Source organism: Osmerus eperlanus, chromosome 2 (assembly GCF_963692335.1).
Source record: "Osmerus eperlanus chromosome 2, fOsmEpe2.1, whole genome shotgun sequence".
Classification (NCBI taxonomy): domain Eukaryota; kingdom Metazoa; phylum Chordata; class Actinopteri; order Osmeriformes; family Osmeridae; genus Osmerus; species Osmerus eperlanus.
The window spans coordinates 5,890,857-5,910,482 of record NC_085019.1 but is presented as its reverse complement, the minus strand read 5'-3'; the positions used below and the strand labels follow the sequence as shown (position 1 = coordinate 5,910,482).

Sequence of the window (19,626 nt, the reverse complement as noted above, 5' to 3'; positions counted from 1 at the left end):
GGTACTTGGGATATAATTCTTCAATACCCCCCTAAAACAACTGAACTGGAAGCATTACAAACAAGATGTAATTTAATTCCACAATAATTCTCGACACATGCCAATGCTGACCCACAGCCCATAGTAGAATTAGCAATGCTATAGACATTTGTAATGGACAAGATGGTCACCATGGGTCATCGATCCTTCAATAAAAGCACTGCTGGCCTTAGAGAAATCTGATGTAGTCAAAAGAGCAACAAGAGTAAATAAACCATTCAATGTATGATCACAAAGGAGCTGGGTCAAATATTTACTTTAAGGACTAACATTACTTTTGATATGGCATGTCACAAAATGAGCATGTATTATTGTTACTGAGACTATCCCTGGTAGGTCACCGGACAAGCTAAACTAAGTAAACATCTCACACAAGAAGAATTGACTTTAACCATGGTCAACTTTAACTGAAAGTAAAAATATTCAAGTACAGTTCTACACCCCTCATTCCTCCAAACCACTGCAAAGTAGTTCTTTGGTATTGAGAAGTGTCCCATTTCCCAGTAGATTCATGAATCTCCACCCTACATCTGGTTCAGCTCACACTTAACCGTGTTCATCACATTCTCATGTTTACTCCTCAACTGACTGAGTCTTGTCCCAAATTGTAGATTAACCACACCAAACCATGTTAGAATAAAAGGTTAAGACCTCAAAGGGTGCCTCAATACATCTTTAACACCTTTAATCAGATGGCCAATTGCTGTATGGTTATTTAACCTGGTCAGGCACAGACAGCAATGACATGTTATGCAACAGCAGGTTGGTCAAGTCATGGCAGTCGGTTAGTTTTGTTTCTTGGCCTGGGGGGCCTCTGTGGCGGGCGCTTTGGCCTCGGGGGAGAGCAACAAGAGCAGATCCAGTAAGGCGCGGCTGATCCGGGCTCCAAATCTGTGGGAGTCCTGAAGAGGTAGAAAGAGTCATTGTTCAACTGATTGGTCGAATGACTTTTTATTCTGACACTGACATAAATCAAGGACATAAGCAACTAAAAAGGATGTACATACCGTTTCGGCAAAGGAGCGTTTGCAGGATACATGGAAGTTGATCATGTCTTCTCCAACAATGATATAGGATACTCCGTAACCATCGTCTGCCACCTGAGAGACAGCCAGATAAAGAGAGACAGAGACACAGTAACAAAGAGCGATAGAGGAGAAAAAAAGAGATGCACGGTGATGCGAGGTGTCAGATAGACAGTTACACTAGCCACAATCCTAAGTTAGTCTACCAGTGTTGCACTCTAGGTCAGCTTAGTGGTGTGTGTCAGAACTAATCAGACTGACTTCAGACCAATCAGAATTAACTGACTTCACGGACCAATACAGATGTGTAAAACACCCAGAAGTGCAGGTTAGCTTGAGCTGGTAGACTGTCATTTGTGAGGGTACTCACGGGGCCAAAGCCTCCCCCTAGAGAGACAAACTCAGGGTGGTTCTTCATGTCAAACAGCTCCAGCTGCTGGACTGGAGTTTGACTGGTCGACAGGCGCCACGGTTCTGATAGCACCTGGATGAAGAGACCAGAAACCTTTGATTATACCAAGAGAAAGCACAGGTCTTCAAGATAGGTTTTTAACGGGAATCTGAAAGGTGCGTCTAGGATGCACAGGTTAGCATAGTTTTGTCTGAATATTTTGTAGGGTCTGACCGATCTCTAACAAGCCACTGACACATACCTCCTTTAGAAATGGCGACTCCACCCCAAGGTATTTGGAAACCACGTACAGGCAGAACAGGTGCCTGTCAATGCCCGATCCCGTCATAGCCAAACGGTAGAGGTTCTGGTGCTTTTCGCTAGCCAATCGGAAAAGCTTCCTGCAGTTCTCTACTGCCTGTGAGACAAACTGCTAGTTAATAAGTAGTAGGATGAATCAAGTCTCTGACATTTATCACCTCCATCACAATCAAATGTTAAGCCTCAACAAACTTTAGTTATTACTTTGCCCTCTCCTCAGGCACAAATGGCATTTTGATCCAGTTTTACTTTCACAGATGTACTGTTTTCATGGATGCAGAAGCGTAAGAGTAGTTGGATGGAAGAAACCCGTGACATAAAACCACACTTTATAAATAGAAGGAGTCTTGGGTGTAAACAGTACCACCTCGGTATCTGAATGTGGAGGAATACAGAAGGATAGTAATGACTGAGGATCTACACAGAATGTATTTAAAGGCACCTCGCCACTCTCCACAGCTCGGACAAAGGCAGAGCTCTCATTGGAACAGGATCGCACGGTCTCTGTCCGGCCCTCACGGAACAGGCGGGTCATGGACGCCTCATAGGTTAGGCAGAAGCCTCCCCTGTCCTGGAACATAAAAGATTGAGAGAAGCAGATTATTGCATTTACTTACAGACCAAGTATCACAACTGTCCCTCTTTGGCAAGATCAATATTTGTATTTAATATTATATTGTATGTGTGGTGGAAAGTACTAGGTGGTGTATTGCAGTGTATTAAAGAACAATATCTGACTTTAGAAACTTCAGAGACATGAATCATAACTCCGAAGAGCCTAACCTGTAGAGCAACCTTTTAACGGCTCAGAGACAAATCAGACAAACTTTTACCTGTTATCTCTTAAATACATGCTGCTACATATCTTTACAACGGTTTGCAAATGTATCAATCTGCTGTGTTGCCGTTTACAGGCATCCCATAAGTTGTCTCCATGTCTGAATTCAACCCCCCCCCCCCCCCCCCAAAAAAAAAAAAGGTGTCTCAGTGTCAGAGTCTCACCCGGTAGTAAGCTAGCTGCAACGCCAACTGAATGAAGGCATCCGGGCTGATCTTGAGCTTCTTAACCCTTCCCTTCCCAAAGTCCCGGAAGGGGAACACGTGGCAATCAACATCGTCTGCTAAAGCCTGAGCGACAGCTAGAGAGCTGGACACCTGCTCCTGTACCTGAGGAATCAGGGTGGTGGTGGGAAGACCATACCATCTTTACAACAATCATACCATTACACGAATAATGACTAGGATAGGAGGAAGTGCACATTTGGGCAAATCTGTCTGACATCAATTTCTAAACTCAGTTTTAGCATGTTGAGTTAGTGTCTTTGTTCAAAGGCCCTGTTACTCTGAAATTTACATTTATATTTAGTCTTTTAGCAGACACTCTTATCCAGAGCGACTTACAGTAAGTACAGGGACATTCCCCCAAGGCAAGTAGGGTGAAGTGCCTTGCCCAAGGACACAACGTCATTTGGCACAGCCGGGAATCGGACTGGCAACCTTCAGATTACTAGCCCGATTCCCTAACCGCTCAGCCACTTGACTCCCTCCTGAAATAAAACACAAGGCTCAAGTGTTCAGAGGTCCCTGACTGCAGTTTATGAGTTACTGTGTACACACTGGCTGTCCCTCTGGGTCTACTGTCACGGCTCAGGCCAAGACCCAAATGCAGACAGCAGAGGCAGGTATAATAGGTAACAGTGTTTTATTCATCCAAAATCGGCAGGCTGACTGGATTCTTGATAAGGCACAGACTTATCGAGAGAGAGAGGTTAAATACACAAGGAAACAATCAGAACATAGGGAGCACCTGGAGTGGGGGGGGTGGGGGGGGGCAGGTAGCAGCACAGGTGAATAGAATTAGGGTGTGACATCCACAGTGGCATTTGATTCACTTGGCATTTGACAACATTTCTGTTTTCTATATTAATACGTTAACATTCAGCATCAACAAATGAGTTATAGTTGCTGTGGAAGAAATTGGGATTTCCTGTGTGCTTACATTATTCACTAATCAATAGAACTAGTCATTGGATACTAGTTAGTACGTTCTCATGTAAGCTTGCTATTAATAAGAGTATATTGTGTCTATGTGTCAGGTTAATAGATGTTCGGGGTCAGGAGAAAGTACTGGCTAAACGTCCCTTGTCATGACTACAAGGAGAGCTCCAACTATGAACACTCTAGTCTGAGAGTTGTCATGTGTTGGGAGCAGTGAATCTGTTTCTCTGAGACTGTTGTAACGTCATTACTGCCTGACTGTCACTATCTATGTTTACATTCTTGTGCCCTATAACAGATGGTCCTCCGGCTTTCAGAGCGGAGAGAGACATGATTGAGACCTAAGCCTGGTGTCGTGTTGTCATTTATTGTCAGAGGTCTGGTTTTCTCTCCCAATCTGCAGATTGATAAATACGAATTTAAATCCAGAACTCAACTGAACTTAGTCACTCCGTTTATGAAGACACGGACAAAACACTTTCTTCATCATTGCCCAATAATTTTATCAGGTTGATTTAAATAAGAAAAAGAGAGAGTGAGTGGGAGAGAGAGAGCAGTTATAGAGAGACAATTTGTTGTGGAATGGCACTTTATCAAAAGTATAACTGACTTCATGGAAATTAGTAATTCAACCTTTACAGTGGGTAGATCACAATGTGATGATGATTCACATGTGTCACCTTCACTGAGATAGATCAACACTGAAATGCCCAAGCACTGGGACATATGCAATAACCAAGTAATAATTAACAATGGCAGGAAGTCCCCAAAAATCCCCCAAAAATCCCCACATATAAATAATTTTTTATTTATATGTGTGTGTTTGTGTGGGTGGATGGGTGGATATCTTCCACAGTGGGTTGGGGGCAACTCTTAATCTAGTCCATTAGCCAATATATCCAGGTAGACATGGCTTTACTCTTAGGGGCTTTCCAAATGGACTTTGCACATTTGCACTTATTATAACCACCTTGCAACTGCCTACCCTCACTGTTTCATTACATTGGTCAGTGAATATTGTGAATAATATTGTTTTTTATTATTATTATCTTATCTTTATTGTTATTATTGTCCCCTACTATCTATTTGATTATTTAAAACTGCACTGTTGTAGGTAGCTCAGCGGCACAAAGCTTTTGATGGTACTTGTATACTTGTGTATCCTGTACATATGACAATAAACTTGAATTGAATAGAAATTTAATTGAAAATGTAATGGTTCAGAGTGTCTTGTTTTAGCCCGTTGCAGGAGAGCCAGGCTGTGGGAAAAGTGGGGAATTTATCAAATTTCCACTTGGATAAAGATCTGAATGGAGGACGCAGAAAGCCTCCGTTCATTTCAAAATGTCCTGTCTCCCTATCAGTAGCACAGCAGATTTTGTCTTTGAAACTGCACTTAGTATGTGCGGTATGGTGCGCACTAGTTAGTTCCCAGACATTTCCTGCTGTAATCACACACAGATGCTTTCACAAACCTCCAGAGGAATATCCCAGGCCAGTTTCTGGGGGTGGGGAAGGGAGCGCTCTACCTCTCCTTTACAGTGTCCATCTTCAGTGTAGCCGAGCTGAAAGGCGTCTGTTGCCAAAGTGTACTGGGGGGAGAGAGACCGACTTTTACATACAAATTACATTCCCACACAAGCACAAAGACAACAAAAACAGCCTGCCATTTTTTGCTCACATATACAACAACAACAGTAAATCTATGGTAACGGTAAAAGCTAGATACAACAGTAAAACTACATCTAAATATATTTATGCTGAACAACCCAGAGACAAACAGTGCCACCCTTCCACATGTATGAAGGTATGTATGACCTATGATAGGTAGACCACAATGTTTAATTACTGCGAAATTCACCCATTTTCAATGATACCCTTTTGTGGCACTTCAAACCCGAAGCTCCAGCCGCCCACCAGATTTGTTGGATTCTAGCCATTTAAACTTGTGTTCATTGTGGCTACAAAACAATCCATCATTCATATTTCTTTCCCCCTATACATTCACTTGAATTGGGGCTTCCCAACGTTCTGTGGTCAACTATTTTTCCATATTTGACCGTTGCTCAGTACCGGTCCTAGCACATTTGGCGCCCTAGGCAAGATTTATCACCAGCACCCCCCAGAAGGGAGAAGGGAAAATAAGCCCCTTCAGAGCAAAGCTACACCCCTCCGCTTCGCGTCGGGGGGCTGTTCGCCCTGTCGGGGCTTATTTTCCCGATAATGACCGGCGTTCTATACATTATCCCTTACGAATTGTATGTCGTCAGAGCGTACTACACACCTCCCACAGATGTGCCACGGTGGGTGCATCTGCCCAGGAATGCTCTGCATTCAGCCCATTCTTCCCATTCTTGTAAACTACTATGGAGAAAGACTTATCAAACCACCTGAGGGGGACAGAAAACAGAGGCAATGAAGAGAGGTCACAATTAGAAATGTTGCAACAAATCTAAAACATGGCTGTTCCATGTTATTGAGGCTGTGTTTAATCCCAAATGAACAGAAGGAAAAAGGGCTCATAACCAGGTCAACAATGTTCCTTCACTAACTCTGAATTGACTCTGTTGGGAGCCCCTGTCCATGAGAGAACATCTACTACCCCTGAGTGAAACCCTACTGCTCTTGAGTGAATACTAAAGACACAATTGAAAACACACAGACGCCCACAAACTCTCTTCACCTGTCGTAGCATTTTCCATGGAGAAGGGACTTGGCGTAGCGGTCCAGGTTTCCCACCGGATCTTCTCCCATCATGCCTTGCTCTTCATCGTCCAGAGTTACAAAGAAGGCGGCTCTCTCAATGCAGTCCAGGGAGCGCTTGTTCACACCAGAGCTGAAGTACTGCTTTCTCATTTGAGACCAGGGTATTCTATGGGGAGGGGTTGTAATTGAAAGACATTCAATAGTACATACATTCAATTAAGAAAACATTCAAAATGAGAAAACGGTAAGAAACATTTAACTTAAACTGGTAGCTAGCTAAGTGTATTATGTAGCAGTCCCTTTTATCAAAGGCTACGTGCGTGGGATATTTGAACCTGCAACCTCTTGATCTGCAGTCAAATGATCTACCACTGAGTTCTGCCCATTCCACCAGTATTGCCATTGTTGGTACACCACCAAGGACAAGAACAAGTTAAATTGATCACCAATTAAACAATTTTACTTCACATTTTGTCTCACATTTTGGCTCAAGGTGAAGCTCACCTTGGTAGAATGTGGAGACTGAGAGAAAAATGTGTAATTAGCTTTTCTGGGAGAGTGTATAGTCCATATCGGGGTGGGGGGGGGTTATTAAAAAGCATTTTCTACTTTTAATGAGTGATTCTGCTATGTATTTCACAACAGTGTGTCGACAGATACGTATGTTTGACAAGTCTCTTTATATGCCTAACAGGTAATAAGCAATAGCTAAGGCTTGCTAACTCAATGTAATAATAAGACTTATATAGCACATTTCATACAAGAATTGCAGCTCAATGTGCTTTACATAAAATCTCAAATCCGTCTTGGACCCGAGCTGCCTTTGCAATTTCCAAAACATATAACAACCCAGACAAGCCGCAATTTATTTTAAATAAATAAATAAAAGTAGTAAAACCCTTCTGGGATAAAATTTGTGAAATGCTTTGGTAAAAAGATAGGTTTTAAGCTGTCTTTTGAAAATGTCTAGCGTGTTTGCTTCCCTAATATTTATGGGTAATTTGTTCCATAGTTTTGGGGCGTAATTGACAAAGGCCGCATCACCAATCTTCTTATGACTGCTTCTGGTGACCTCTAATAGGACTGCATTTGATGATCGCAGTGTTCTAACTGGTGTATAGTTTATAAGAGAGGTAGCAATGTAGCTAGGTCCTTGTCCGTTTAGAGATTTGTATGTTAGGAAAAGGACCTTAAAGTCAATTATGACGGTAACAGGGAGCCAGTGTAAAGTAGCTAGGACAGGAGTAATGTGTTCTCTCCTTTTAGTTTTGGTAAATAATCTAGCTGCAGAATTTTGAATGAGCTGTAGTCTTTCAGTGGTTTTCTTGGGACGACCAGCGAAAAGTGCGTTACAGCAGTCCAGCCGGCTGGATATATAAAAGCATAAAAGCTTCTCTGCATCATTTTGGTTTATGAATGGTCGTACCTTCACTATATTCCTCAGGTGAAAGAAAGCTGTTTTGGTCACTTTGTTAATGTGAGAGTTGAAATTTAAATCCGAGTCCAGGATTACACAGAGATTTGTCACCTCTGGCAGGGCTCAACATTAACATTTTTTGTTTGATAAAAATGATAAATAAAAAATTGTCATGTTGAGCCCTGTAACCACTCGCCCACACACACACACACACACAACGATCTACCTGCCCACACCTGCATGCACGGCTGCGCCCACCCCCCCTCCCTCCCCCCCTAAACACACACGTACCTGTCTCCAGCAGTCAGAGCCCCCAGTCTGTCCTCTCCAGGCTGAGGGGGGGAGGGGTCTTCCAGGATCTTCTGGATCTGGAACTCGATCTCTCGAGGAGACAGCAGCCTGCCAGCCTTGTACACCCACAGCCTGAAGTAGCGCCCCCTATGGTAGACTGCTACAAACTCACTGTCCTGCCAGTGCTGCAGCACATCTGAGAGGGAACGAATGCATTTTTATTTATAAATGTACAAATGCATAAACAACTCAGCGATGGTCCGATAGAGAGGGAACTATATCTGTTTTCTATGTTGAAGACATTGTTGTGGAAAAAAAACATCAATACTGTTGTAATTATGATGATGGTTAATGATTATGGACTTAAAGATATTTGTAATCACTCTTTGGTATATGCTATATTATTGGAAACCATATTATTACAAGTTATATTATAGGAAACCAGATGCAAAGCTGTTTGCTGATTATTGTTATTCCTAAACAATAGTAGGAGACATGAAGCCCAAAAATAAGGTTTAAATAATTAAAGGAAGAGTGGGGGAGAGGAGCATGTGTATGCTTTCATAAAGGACCAGGATGCACAGCTATGAATCAGAATCAGAATGGGATTTATTCGCCATGAAAGTTTGCACAGACAAGGAATTTGCTTTGGCAGGAAGGTGCATACAATAAACATATACCTAAAATTTAAATATGTGGACTATCTATACTAAGGGTACATAAACTAGCAGTACTAAGTGGGATTAGAATAGAAATAAATATACAATAAAATAAAATATAAGTTATGACTTATGAGACATATTTGTGGCCTTTCGCCCAGGAGCCTAGTGCAGCTGGCTGTTCAAGGTCAGAGTGGGCCAAAATTGGGAGAATTGTCTATGTAGGAAAGTACCTGTTTTGAATCCCCTGAGACAAGGGATCCGCTTTGTAAGATTACCTAATGTCTACGAAACCAACAAATATCGTACCATATTAACATACAATGGGGAGAAGACTATATAAGTTAAATTGTCCGGAGAAAACTTCAGTCTGATCCCGGGATCAGGCTCACGTTCTATTGGGAATCTTTGTTACCTGAGAACCAATAAAACACTTTGCATCAACCCTGCTGAGTTCCAGTGCTGTTTTTAAATTCTGAGAATTGACTGAAGATGTACAGAACTTTTGTTTCATCAACATATTAATAGTTTCTAGTAGGGTCCAAAAGTCTCAGACCACATTGAACATTTAGCCAAGCATTCTGTGACATTACAAGAAGCTCTTTGGATCATTGTCATATCATGCTGCACGAGCTCCCCCAGATCCTCTTCTCTAACGAGTAAAAATGTCAGCTTTTTCCCAAATCTTGTCATCTAATGGTTATACAGAGACCTGGAGAGGCCTATAAGCGACAGGGTGTGGACATTTTTTATTTTGTATATTTTGGGGGGGTAAAATCTGTTTTCACTTTACCCAAACTCACACCTATAAATAGTAAAGTTTCCTGAGCTGTAGATGTATATTTTTGTGTGCATGTGTTTGACTTACCAGTCTCATCTCCAGGGGTCCGTGTGGTGTTGAACATCCGCTCACACTGAGCAGCACACAGAGGTATGACTGTACCAGGAACACGACTCTGAGAGAGGAAGAGAGAGAGTCAGAGAGATAAGGAAAAGCATAAGACGCCGTAATAGAAATATATAGTAGCTGGCCCAGCAACAATACAACTGTCCCAGCTGCTCAGGGGCTAAAGGCCGTTTGTTCTACCTGCACAACTTGTTCCAACCTCTGTTTGTGCTAACACATATCCCCTCCTGTAAGAGAGTACATCACTGAGCAGCGCCCCAGAGGCCTAGCACGGTGGTTAGAAAGTCTCTCTGCTTGCAAGCATGATCAAGACATATGTTGCGATTGTACATCTTTTGTCTTTTGGTTAAAACTTTGTCGAAAATTAAACAGGTGGAGAATTTTCCACGACAACTAGGGGCTCGTCTGGCGGTCCCTGACCCTCAGGTTCTTCCTGCACGGCCAGATACACGAGTCGTGGAGCCTGACTCCAACCCCTGAGGGATCAGACTCCAGCTGGGGTGGATAGGCACCAGCTGGAGACAGGGCTGGGCAACTGCTTACAGGATCGAGATCCATAGGGAATCAAGACATAACATTTACCTTACATTTGTGAATTTTGCAGATGCTTTTATCCAAAGCGACTTCCAAAAGTACTGTTTACAAAAGTACAAGACAGCCCCAAACATTGCGGGTAGCCAAAACATGAAGCATACACAAAAAACAAATAAGTCAAAATAAGGGAAGAACCAGAAGAGCATTTAACTCCTCAAAAAAAGCTCTGAAACATTATTTTGTTGATTATTCCTCCCCTTCAGTAATACCAATTGGTATTGTATTTTATATCGTTGGAAAGCCTGATTAGTCACCTTTACAACGAGGTACAACTTGTAAGGATCGTGCATTCGTGGAATGAGCAACACAGCTAACCGTGTGGGTAGCGGCCCAACAAAATGTGCCAAAATCCCCTGCAATATTCTTTTGTTGGTATTCACTCTCATTTTGAGCTTCAAGTGGAATCAGCTTGGGCGTGCTGTACGTGCCAGAGTGACCAACGCAAACATGTTGGCTGACTTGCGACAAATCCTGGTTGAGGAATGGGATGCCATCCCACAGCAGTGTGTGACCAGGCTGGTGACCAGCATGAGGAGGAGGTGCCAAGCTGTTGTGGCTGCGTATGGATCTTCCACACGCTACTGAGGTCCCTGACAGTGTAAAATGAATAAAGTGTAAAAATGGCCAATATGTGTTGTTTTTTCCTGATTACTGTGGGAGAGTGCAATCATCCAATCCACCAAGCAACTCAAAACGAGAGTGAATACCAACAGAAGAATATTGCAGGGGATTTTGGCACATTTATTTGGGCCGCTACCCACACGGTTAGCTGTGTTGCTCATTCCACGAATGCACGATCCTTACAAGTTGTACCTCGTTGTAAAGGTGACTAATCAGGCTTTCCAATTATATAAAAGACAATACCAATTGGTATTACTGAAGGGGAGGAATAATCGACCGAAATAACGTTTCCTAACATTTTTGGAGGAGTTTAGTTAAACAAGTTACAATTAAACAACATGAACCTCAAAAGGTACAATGGTGTACCTGTGGAAAAAAAGCAAGAAACAAAAGTATATTTCACAGCGAGTACAATAGTTTTAAGTCAGTTACAACTAACCAACAAGAGCAACAAGTCTCTCAATAAGAGTCATTGTGATCCTGGAGGAAACATCAGGTCCAGCCAATGTTTCCTCCAGGCATAACATAGGGGTTGGACTGCCAGAGCCGCTGGACTGACAAATAATTCAAAATATTTGAAACACTAAAAGGGATCTGGTACACAGTGCAGCTGCTCCTTCAAACAACTAGGAGGTATGCTTGGTATGCTATGCTGTTTACTACACCAGAGCTCATAGAGGGTTCATTCAGGATTGGACCGTCAGGATAAACAGAGTAAGATGAAATACAAATATTTATGAGATGAAATACAAATATTTATGAGCAAGTGGATATCAAAGTGTGTCCTGATTGTTACCGTTATGATTAGAATATCCCAGACCCAGGCACTGAAACAGTTAGAATAGGCAGTATTATGCAAGATGCTCTCACAGGCTTGAGTTCCTCTCGGTTCACTTTCCGACGGTACAACAACAGGGCAGTGATGGTGTTTCCGGCCCTGGCAGACTGTATGGGAGTGGGGGTCACGTAGAGAAAGTCCTAGAACAGAGAACAAAAATGTATTTGATTATTATTTATAATTTTTTTATAAAGACGTATTTAAATCACCCATTGGAAGAAGAAAAAAGAGCAATTATTGTTTGGGCACTGATCTTGGGAGATTGAGTTTGGAAAGAAAAAGGATTGAGGAATGGACATTACCATGCCGTAGTAGTTGCTGTTGACCATGATGGGGCCACGCCCTCTGAGGTAGATGTACTCCTCCCACCAGTCACTTACCTACATGAATGTGTGTGTGTGTGTGTGTAAGGGAAAGGGGGGATTGAAAGGGGAGTCGTGACTCACAGTTACACATTGACATTTATAAATACCAGCCACATAAATAAATAATGTGGCCATTATTGTTCAATCTGTGTGTGTGTGTGTGTGTGTGTGTTTGTACGTGTGATTATTTGTCTCCCTACATAGTTGGTGGCCCACAGTGCCTTAAGCTTGAGATAGCGCTGTAAACGGTTTCCCAGGTTGCTCTCAAACTGAGCAGCCAGCTTGATCATACGCTCAAACTCTGGGTCGGTCAGCAACGGCCGCACAGACTCCAGGTACTAAAGAAAGGAAAAAGAGGAATACATCTCACTCAAAACAATATCCCCCCACTGTGAGGAAGATGGCCATGATGTTTGTGTGTGTGGGGCATGTCGGTGTGTGTGTGTTTTCCATCCCTGCCCAGCCATCCAGAACGGAGTGTGTCTCGAAATGAGGCAGGCGGGCAAAGCTGTGTTGTTGCCAGGGCGGAATTGTTGTTGGCAGGGTAGTTGCTGCTTGGCAAGAGTGATATGTCTGTGTGTGTGTGTCCGTGTGTGTGTGTGTGTATGCGTGTGTGTGTGTGAGGACTCACCCTCTCTAGTGTATCTTTGATTGGTGGGACAGGCAGAATAGGAAGAGATGTCTGGTAGCTGTAGAGGAGGGGCTTTCTGCCAGATAGCAGACGCAGCAGTGTCTGAACCACACAGATAAAAAAGATAACAATGCTCAGTATTACACCCTTGTCAAGGAGTTTTAAGTCCCCAGTACAAAAGACACAGAACAGTGGTTGAGTTGTACCACATCCGATGCTGCGGAGGGTATGTACAGTTAGGTCCATAAGTATTTGGACATTGACACAATTTTCATCATTTTGGCTCTGTATACCACCACAATGGATTTGAAATGAAACAATCAAGATGTTCTTTAAGTGCAGACTTTCAGCTTTAATTTCAGGGTATTTACATCCAAATCAGGTGAACGGTGTAGGAATTACAACACATTTTATATGTGCCCCCCCCCCTTTTTAAGGGACCAAAAGTAATTGGACAATTGGCTGCTCAGCTGTTCCATGGCCAGGTGTATGTTATTCCCTCATAAAGGGAGTTCGTTATTTCATTGACAAGGAGCAGATAAAAGGTCTAGAGTTCATTTCAAGTATGATATTTGTGTTTGGAATCTGTTGCTGTCAACTCTCAATATGAAGTCCAAAGAGCTGTCACCATCAGTGAAGCAAGCCATCGTTAGGCTGAAAAATCAAAACAAACCTATCAGAGAGATAGCAAAAACATTAGGTGTGGCCAAATCAACTGTTTGGTACATTCTTAAAAAGAAAGAAGGCACTGGTGAGCTCAGCGACACCAAAAGACCCGGTCTCAAAAACAGGAAGACTGAAAAATGAATAAATGTAAGACCAGATTAGAGTTTGCCAAAAAACATCTAAAAGAGCCTGTACAGTTCTAGAACAACATCCTATGGACAGATGAGACCAAGATCAACTTGTACCAGAATGATGGGAAGAGAAGAGTATGGAGAAGGGAAGGAACTGCTCATGATCCAAAGCATACCACCTCATCAGTGAAGCATGGTGGAGGTAGTGTTATGGCGTGGGCATGTATGGCTGCCAATGGAACTGGTTCCCTTGTATTTATCGATGATGTGACTGCTGACAAAAGCAGTAGGATGAATTCTGAAGTGTTTCAGGCAATATTATCTGCTCAGATTCAGCCAAATGCTTCAGAACTCATAAGACGGCGCTTCACAGTGCACATAGACAATGACCCAAAGCATACTGCGAAAGCAACCAAAGAGTTTTTTAAGGCAAAGAAGTGGAATGTTCTGCAATGGCCAAGTCAATCACCTGACCTAAATCCAATTGAGAATGCATTTCACTTGCTAAAGACAAAACTGAAGGGAAAATGCCCCAAGAACAAGCAGGAACTGAAGACAGTTGCAGTAGAGGCCTGGCAGAGCATCACCAGGGACGAAACCCAGCGTCTGGTGATGTCTATGGGTTCCAGACTTCAGGCTGTCATTGACTGCAAAGGATTTGCAACCAAGTATTAAAAGTGACAATTAGATTTATGATTATGTTAGTTTGTCCAATTATTTTTGGTCCCTTAAAAAGGGGGGGGCCACATATAAAATGTGTTGTAATTCCTACACCATTCACCTGATTTGGATGTAAATACCCTGAAATTAAAGCTGAAAGTCTGCACTTAAAGCACATCTTGATTGTTTCATTTCAAATCCATTGTGGTGGTATACAGAGCCAAAATGATGAAAATTGTGTCAATGTCCAAATACTTATGGACCTAACTGTATTTTATTGTTCCCAGCTACTCAAGTAATGTAGTATTGGTATAACTACAGTATGTGTAATACCTATTACTAGTACTATAGAGCTGTACTAGCTACTAATATTGTTATATAATATCATATAATAGAAACATAATGTATATTGTTGCTACAGTAACAGGATTGCTGAGTCGTACCACCCAGACTTTGGTGGTGATTGAAATGCGTCCATGCTGCTCAAACATCCACTGGTGGTAGGAGAGGAGTAACTTGAGACAGAAACGGAGCGTCATGATCAGAGAGAGCCACAAGATGGTACTGAAGACCAGCACTGACAGCATGGTTTGGCCCTGGACACTCAGAGACAGGCTGGGAGGGAGAGAGAGAGGGAGCAAGATGTGTTTAGACTGAGATATAACACTTGAATTGACCCACAACTGCAACCACATCATGTTCAGAAACTTTTAAAGATAAAGAAAGGGAAATGTAAAATCCAGTAAATATCCACCTAAAACTAAATACAATAACGTGTTTGAGATACAAGCAGCTACTTAAATGTAGCCTGCTTCCAGAAAATGACAGATATTGAAAATAAAAATACTACACCTTTCTATGTCACATAAGGTTTAAGTAAAATCAATTAGTAAAACTTTTAGCTTGTTAATTTCTATCTTTAATCTTATATTTTACCCCTGAATCTCTCTACTTTTTAATGTTTATATATATATATATATTAATGTAAAATGATATATATAATCAATTAACATGTATGACAATAGTACATTAGTGACACCACCACACTATGGAGAAAATATGAGAGAAGTGTTTGAGAAGCTCACTTTGTTCAATGTACTAAGGGGACCTCTACTGGTACACTGTAGAACTGGCAGGTTCATGTAATCCATTAATGACAGAGGTGAAAAGGAATTTAGGCAGGGAGCACCTGCACACACACTTTAGCACACAATGGAGAGGGTGTAGAATGAAGGGTGTGTTTTACTGTGTGTGCAAGAGTGAGTCACCTACGACTTGAAGAAGACACATATCAACGCTAGTGCCAGCTAGAGTAAAGGTTTTGTATGTAGGGCGTTTAATATTGGCCAAACAACCACAAATTTAAACAGTTTGTTACACAATGAGGTGTGCGACCCAGCAAGTAGAGACTCCGTCCAGCAACTCCGGATTTAACAGGTGTAGTTTATGTAGGTAGGTACAGGTAAACAGGCAGGCAGAGATAGGTATGATGTATGCTAGCATTTAATACTGTGTCGCATTATTGTTATTGGTTACCTGAGGGGAAGGTATTCTCGGATCTTGGCGATGAGGCCCATAGATGGGTCGGACTGCGTGTACATAGTTGCCAGTATCGCTATGACAACAAACAGCCAAGAGGAAGGGCTAGCGGGGTACACTCCCTTGATCACTCCGTTCTGCCAGCACACAGAACAGTGGACAAAGGGTAAAAACACCAAGGTCAAAGATGTACATGTATACATACTGAAAAACACAAACACACTGATAGCTGGCCCTGGTCCTGACACACACACCCTACCCTGACACGGCTGACTCGCTTCTTCCAGGAGCGGAGGCCAGACCGGCAGATCTGGGACAGGGCCTGGTGAGAGAGTTGCAGGTCGAAGCCCTCTGGTGTGATGGTGAACTGAAACGCCACCGCCTGGTGGGCCTCTGCCATCACTCTACAAACGACAAGAACCTTCAGTGAGATCGCTATGGAATAAACAAGTTCTTATCGTCAGGTGAAAGCCGACCTGGGATATCTAATGTCTATTTAAAATAACTATCTGAAAGAACATTAGTTCAACTGGGATTTTGAGTAGAGCAAGTTTGCTTCTGTAAGAGCATGCTTCTGTAACGAACAACTGTAATTAACCTGTCAACATGTCTCCTAGTTGCATGGAGATAACTGAAGTGTCATACATTCCAGAATGTTGGCTAACCCCTCATGAACGGAAATTCTAAACAGAGACTGGAGGAAACAGAGAGGACATTGGGTACGGGCGTGTATGTGTGTGGGATGTGTGAACATGCATAATTAACAATGAGGTCAACACCGATGTGTAACAGTTTGCAGCATAACAACAGAACAAATTCAGGGTTTGTCCGTTACATACACACAGCCACAAGAGAACACACATTTACCACACTGACACACATACTGAAGATTGATCCACATACAGCACTTATACAGATGATGTAATTAGTTGCATCTCAAAGTGCATGTGCGAGAGAGAGAGAGAGAGAAAAGCAACTGTGTGCACAGCGTTGTCATTTTTGTCCGTTCTCTCCAGCCAGCCAAGCGATTGATTGCTGCATATTTCTCCCTTCTTCCTCTTATCTGTCTATCTCACACTGGCTGAGTGAGCAAGTGAGCGGAATGTGAAAAGTATCAGGTCAATCTCAGGCAAACATAATAAAGACTATTGGTGTTAGGGAAGCACGAACACAAGGGTTGACAGTAAAACTATGAGAGAGACAAACAGTCACCATCACACACAACAAGTGAGGTATTGAAAAGCATAAACGGGTGTATTGTTTAGCATCACAATTCTCAGCTCTATGTGGAAGGAATGTCTTCCTCACAGCCTGCAACTAACACACTGCATCCACACAGACAGTCAGTCACAGAAACGCTGTTTACAATGCAAGTCTAGTATTATGGAAGGAAATATCATAGAAACATAGAAGGTGATAAAAGTTGTAGAAGAATATTTTGATAAATGTAACCCTTTTTCTGGTTTGACATTTTTTGGGGTCATGTAAACAGCAGCTAACAGAGCTGTAAGACTTCCTTCTGTAACCTTCTAGATGTGGTAATCTACCTGGAGGAACTTTGAAAGCTAACAACCTATATGGAGTCTGAAAGAACAGTGATTTGGATTAATGCATTTATCAAGCATGTGCCATCAGTAGTTAACAGCTACTGTATTCCCAATTGTTTTAGACAGGGCTTTTCTAACTTGGGTATGAAACATAATGAAATGTAATATATTATTAATTACAAGTATTGGCATAGAGGTAGAAATCCAAAATGGGCAAACTTGCTCCCCATTTTTTATTTGATGTTGTTCCTATCATTAAGCCAGGGGCACTGCAATGGAAGAATTTACTTGTCAATGGAAGGGTGTGGACTGCATGGGTCCTAAACAGACTGGAGTCGCATCCTCATCGCCAGGGGCACTGCAAGCCACTCTACTGCGCAAAACCGGACGAGTCGGAAGTTCCAAATAGCACTGACCATATCTCGGTTTTGCAAGCTTTGATGCTTGGTCTACTATAATAATACGTTAAGAGTTATCCATTGGGGGCCGAACCACAGTGGTTTGAACCAATCACCATCCTATGAGGAACTACTGGCAGCTATGGGCGTGTTTTAAGTTTGCCCGTGAGAGACGACAGTGACAGACAGATGGTTTGTCCAATCACCAGCCAAGTATTTATTTTCTGCAAGCACAACTTCCCAGATTGTTATGTGTAACGAACCATCCGGCAACCGGAGACCAGGCTTCTGCTGGTTTTTGCTCTTTTCAGTAAATCTGGGTTTCATGGTTCATGTCATTATCTTAGTCATTAGTTGAAAAATAGCAGTTCTGCTTTTTCAACTGTTGTTTTTCCTGCTTCTCGTTTAATGTACTGGGATGACCAGTAGCCTAGGCTTTAAATTTACATTTAGTCATTTAGCAGACGCTCTTATCCAGAGACTTACAGTAAGTACAGGGACATTCTCCCCGAGGCAATTAGGGTGAAGTGCCTTGCCCAAGGACACAACGTCATTTTTGCATAGCCGGGAATCGAACTGGCAACCTTCAGATTACTAGCCCGACTCCCTCACCGCTCAGCCACCTGACTACCTTGTTAAGTCATGGACATTTGAGAACCTTGAGAACCTGTTTAATTTGATGAATTTCGGATTGTTTCCTTTGTGGATAACCTACATGTTTAGGCTTACAGTACAGTTTAGAAGCTTATTTCTGGAACCATTTAGCCACACTAGTCACTAAATAAAACAATGTTGCACAGCAGGTTTAACGTGAATATCAAAGGGAGGTTGAATGGCGGGAATATGCCGCCATGTGTTGAGTGAACATTATTATACACCTACAGGCAGTCTGTCTGGACTATGCCTTTCCAAAATAGTTACCACACTAAGAATGGGAACAACACATTGATCCCAGATAAAAAAAAGGGATACAATCAGCTCTTGTATATTTAAGGAATGCACGCAGATTTTTAAGATTCTTATATGTTTATAATACGTTTACTGTATGCACCTGCCCACCAAAATAAATTCCTTGTTTGTGTACACTAAACTTTATTCTGATTCCTTACATTTCACATTTAACTTAGCTAGCTAACCTCATTGTTTAACAAAAGAGGGATTGCCTTGTCTTTCCTCCCAATAAAGTGTAGCCTATTTGTTAATTATCTTTTATGTTACCATCACTTTAAACATTTTTGTAATTATTAGTTAGGCAACTATTATTTGAGGTCGGTACAAAGAATGGGCCCTGACGGTCACTGCTCGCAACATATTTCTACTACTGTAGCCTATGCTGAGGTTTCTTGCCAACAAGTGGCGCTGTAAACCGAAACCTGCCACAGCCTCAGAAGGAATACGTTGGCTATAAAACAACAAACAATAAGCTGTTAATTGCTGGAAAACATTTCCAACATAAGTAATCGGTACACTGTTACATTAACAGGAACTACTACCAATAAAGTGACTAGACAGACTAGGTTTTCCATGCAATACTATCGCATCTAGCCAACCCTACGTACACGACAATAGTCCGGGGTGGGGGGGTGGAGCTGATCCAGAACGGAGCGTACACAGTATCACAGACAAGAAATACGTATAATTGTGTAGAAAATTACCTGATTTAAACTAAAAGTATCCTGGCAAAAACTTTCAGGTTGAAGTAGGTCGTAGCCCAGTCGGCTGTTTTTTTTTGTTGCTTTCCGTGAGACAAAGTGGGCAGTGTCTTTTGTAAAAAAAAAGAAAGACTTCTATACATTGGTGACGTCACACACAAACCCCGCCTGTTTAGAGCACGCAGGGAAAGTGATATTACCCCCAAAATAATTTATCCTACTGATGATAC

General features: G+C 42.1%; 1 protein-coding gene across 2 annotated transcripts; it reads right to left on the bottom strand.

The window, feature by feature from the left end:
- Window positions 1–54: 54 nt before the first annotated feature.
- On the bottom strand, window positions 55–19,503 carry cpt1a2b (carnitine palmitoyltransferase 1A2b). Of its 2 annotated transcripts, XM_062448542.1 has the most exons (19): window positions 19,400–19,503; window positions 16,059–16,203; window positions 15,797–15,936; window positions 14,704–14,875; window positions 12,804–12,905; window positions 12,373–12,510; window positions 12,110–12,187; window positions 11,840–11,947; window positions 9,716–9,803; window positions 8,189–8,384; window positions 6,458–6,646; window positions 6,059–6,164; window positions 5,250–5,366; window positions 2,779–2,943; window positions 2,219–2,347; window positions 1,718–1,873; window positions 1,435–1,548; window positions 1,047–1,139; window positions 55–941 (listed from the first exon to the last, which is right to left on the bottom strand). In XM_062448542.1, the coding sequence occupies exons 2-19, from the start codon at window positions 16,197–16,199 to the stop codon at window positions 825–827; spliced, it is 2,349 nt and encodes a 782-aa protein (XP_062304526.1). In that variant the 5' UTR covers window positions 16,200–16,203; window positions 19,400–19,503; the 3' UTR covers window positions 55–824. The 2 variants fall into 2 exon arrangements, with proteins under 2 accessions (XP_062304526.1, XP_062304517.1); XM_062448533.1 differs by lacking the exon at window positions 19,400–19,503 and having other exon boundaries at window positions 16,059–16,280.
- Window positions 19,504–19,626: the final 123 nt, after the last annotated feature.

Excerpts from the sequence above, each read along its gene's own strand:
- cpt1a2b (XM_062448542.1), bottom strand. The coding sequence starts at position 16,199 with ATGGCAGAGGCCCACCAGGCGGTGGCGTTTCAGTTCACCATCACACCA. Across the intron at positions 8,385-9,715 it reads GACCCCTGGAGATGAGACTG|ATGTGCTGCAGCACTGGCAG; the intron begins GTAAGTCAAACA and ends GTTCCCTCTCAG. Across the intron at positions 2,348-2,778 it reads TGCAGCTAGCTTACTACCGG|GACAGGGGAGGCTTCTGCCT; the intron begins GTGAGACTCTGA and ends TTTATGTTCCAG.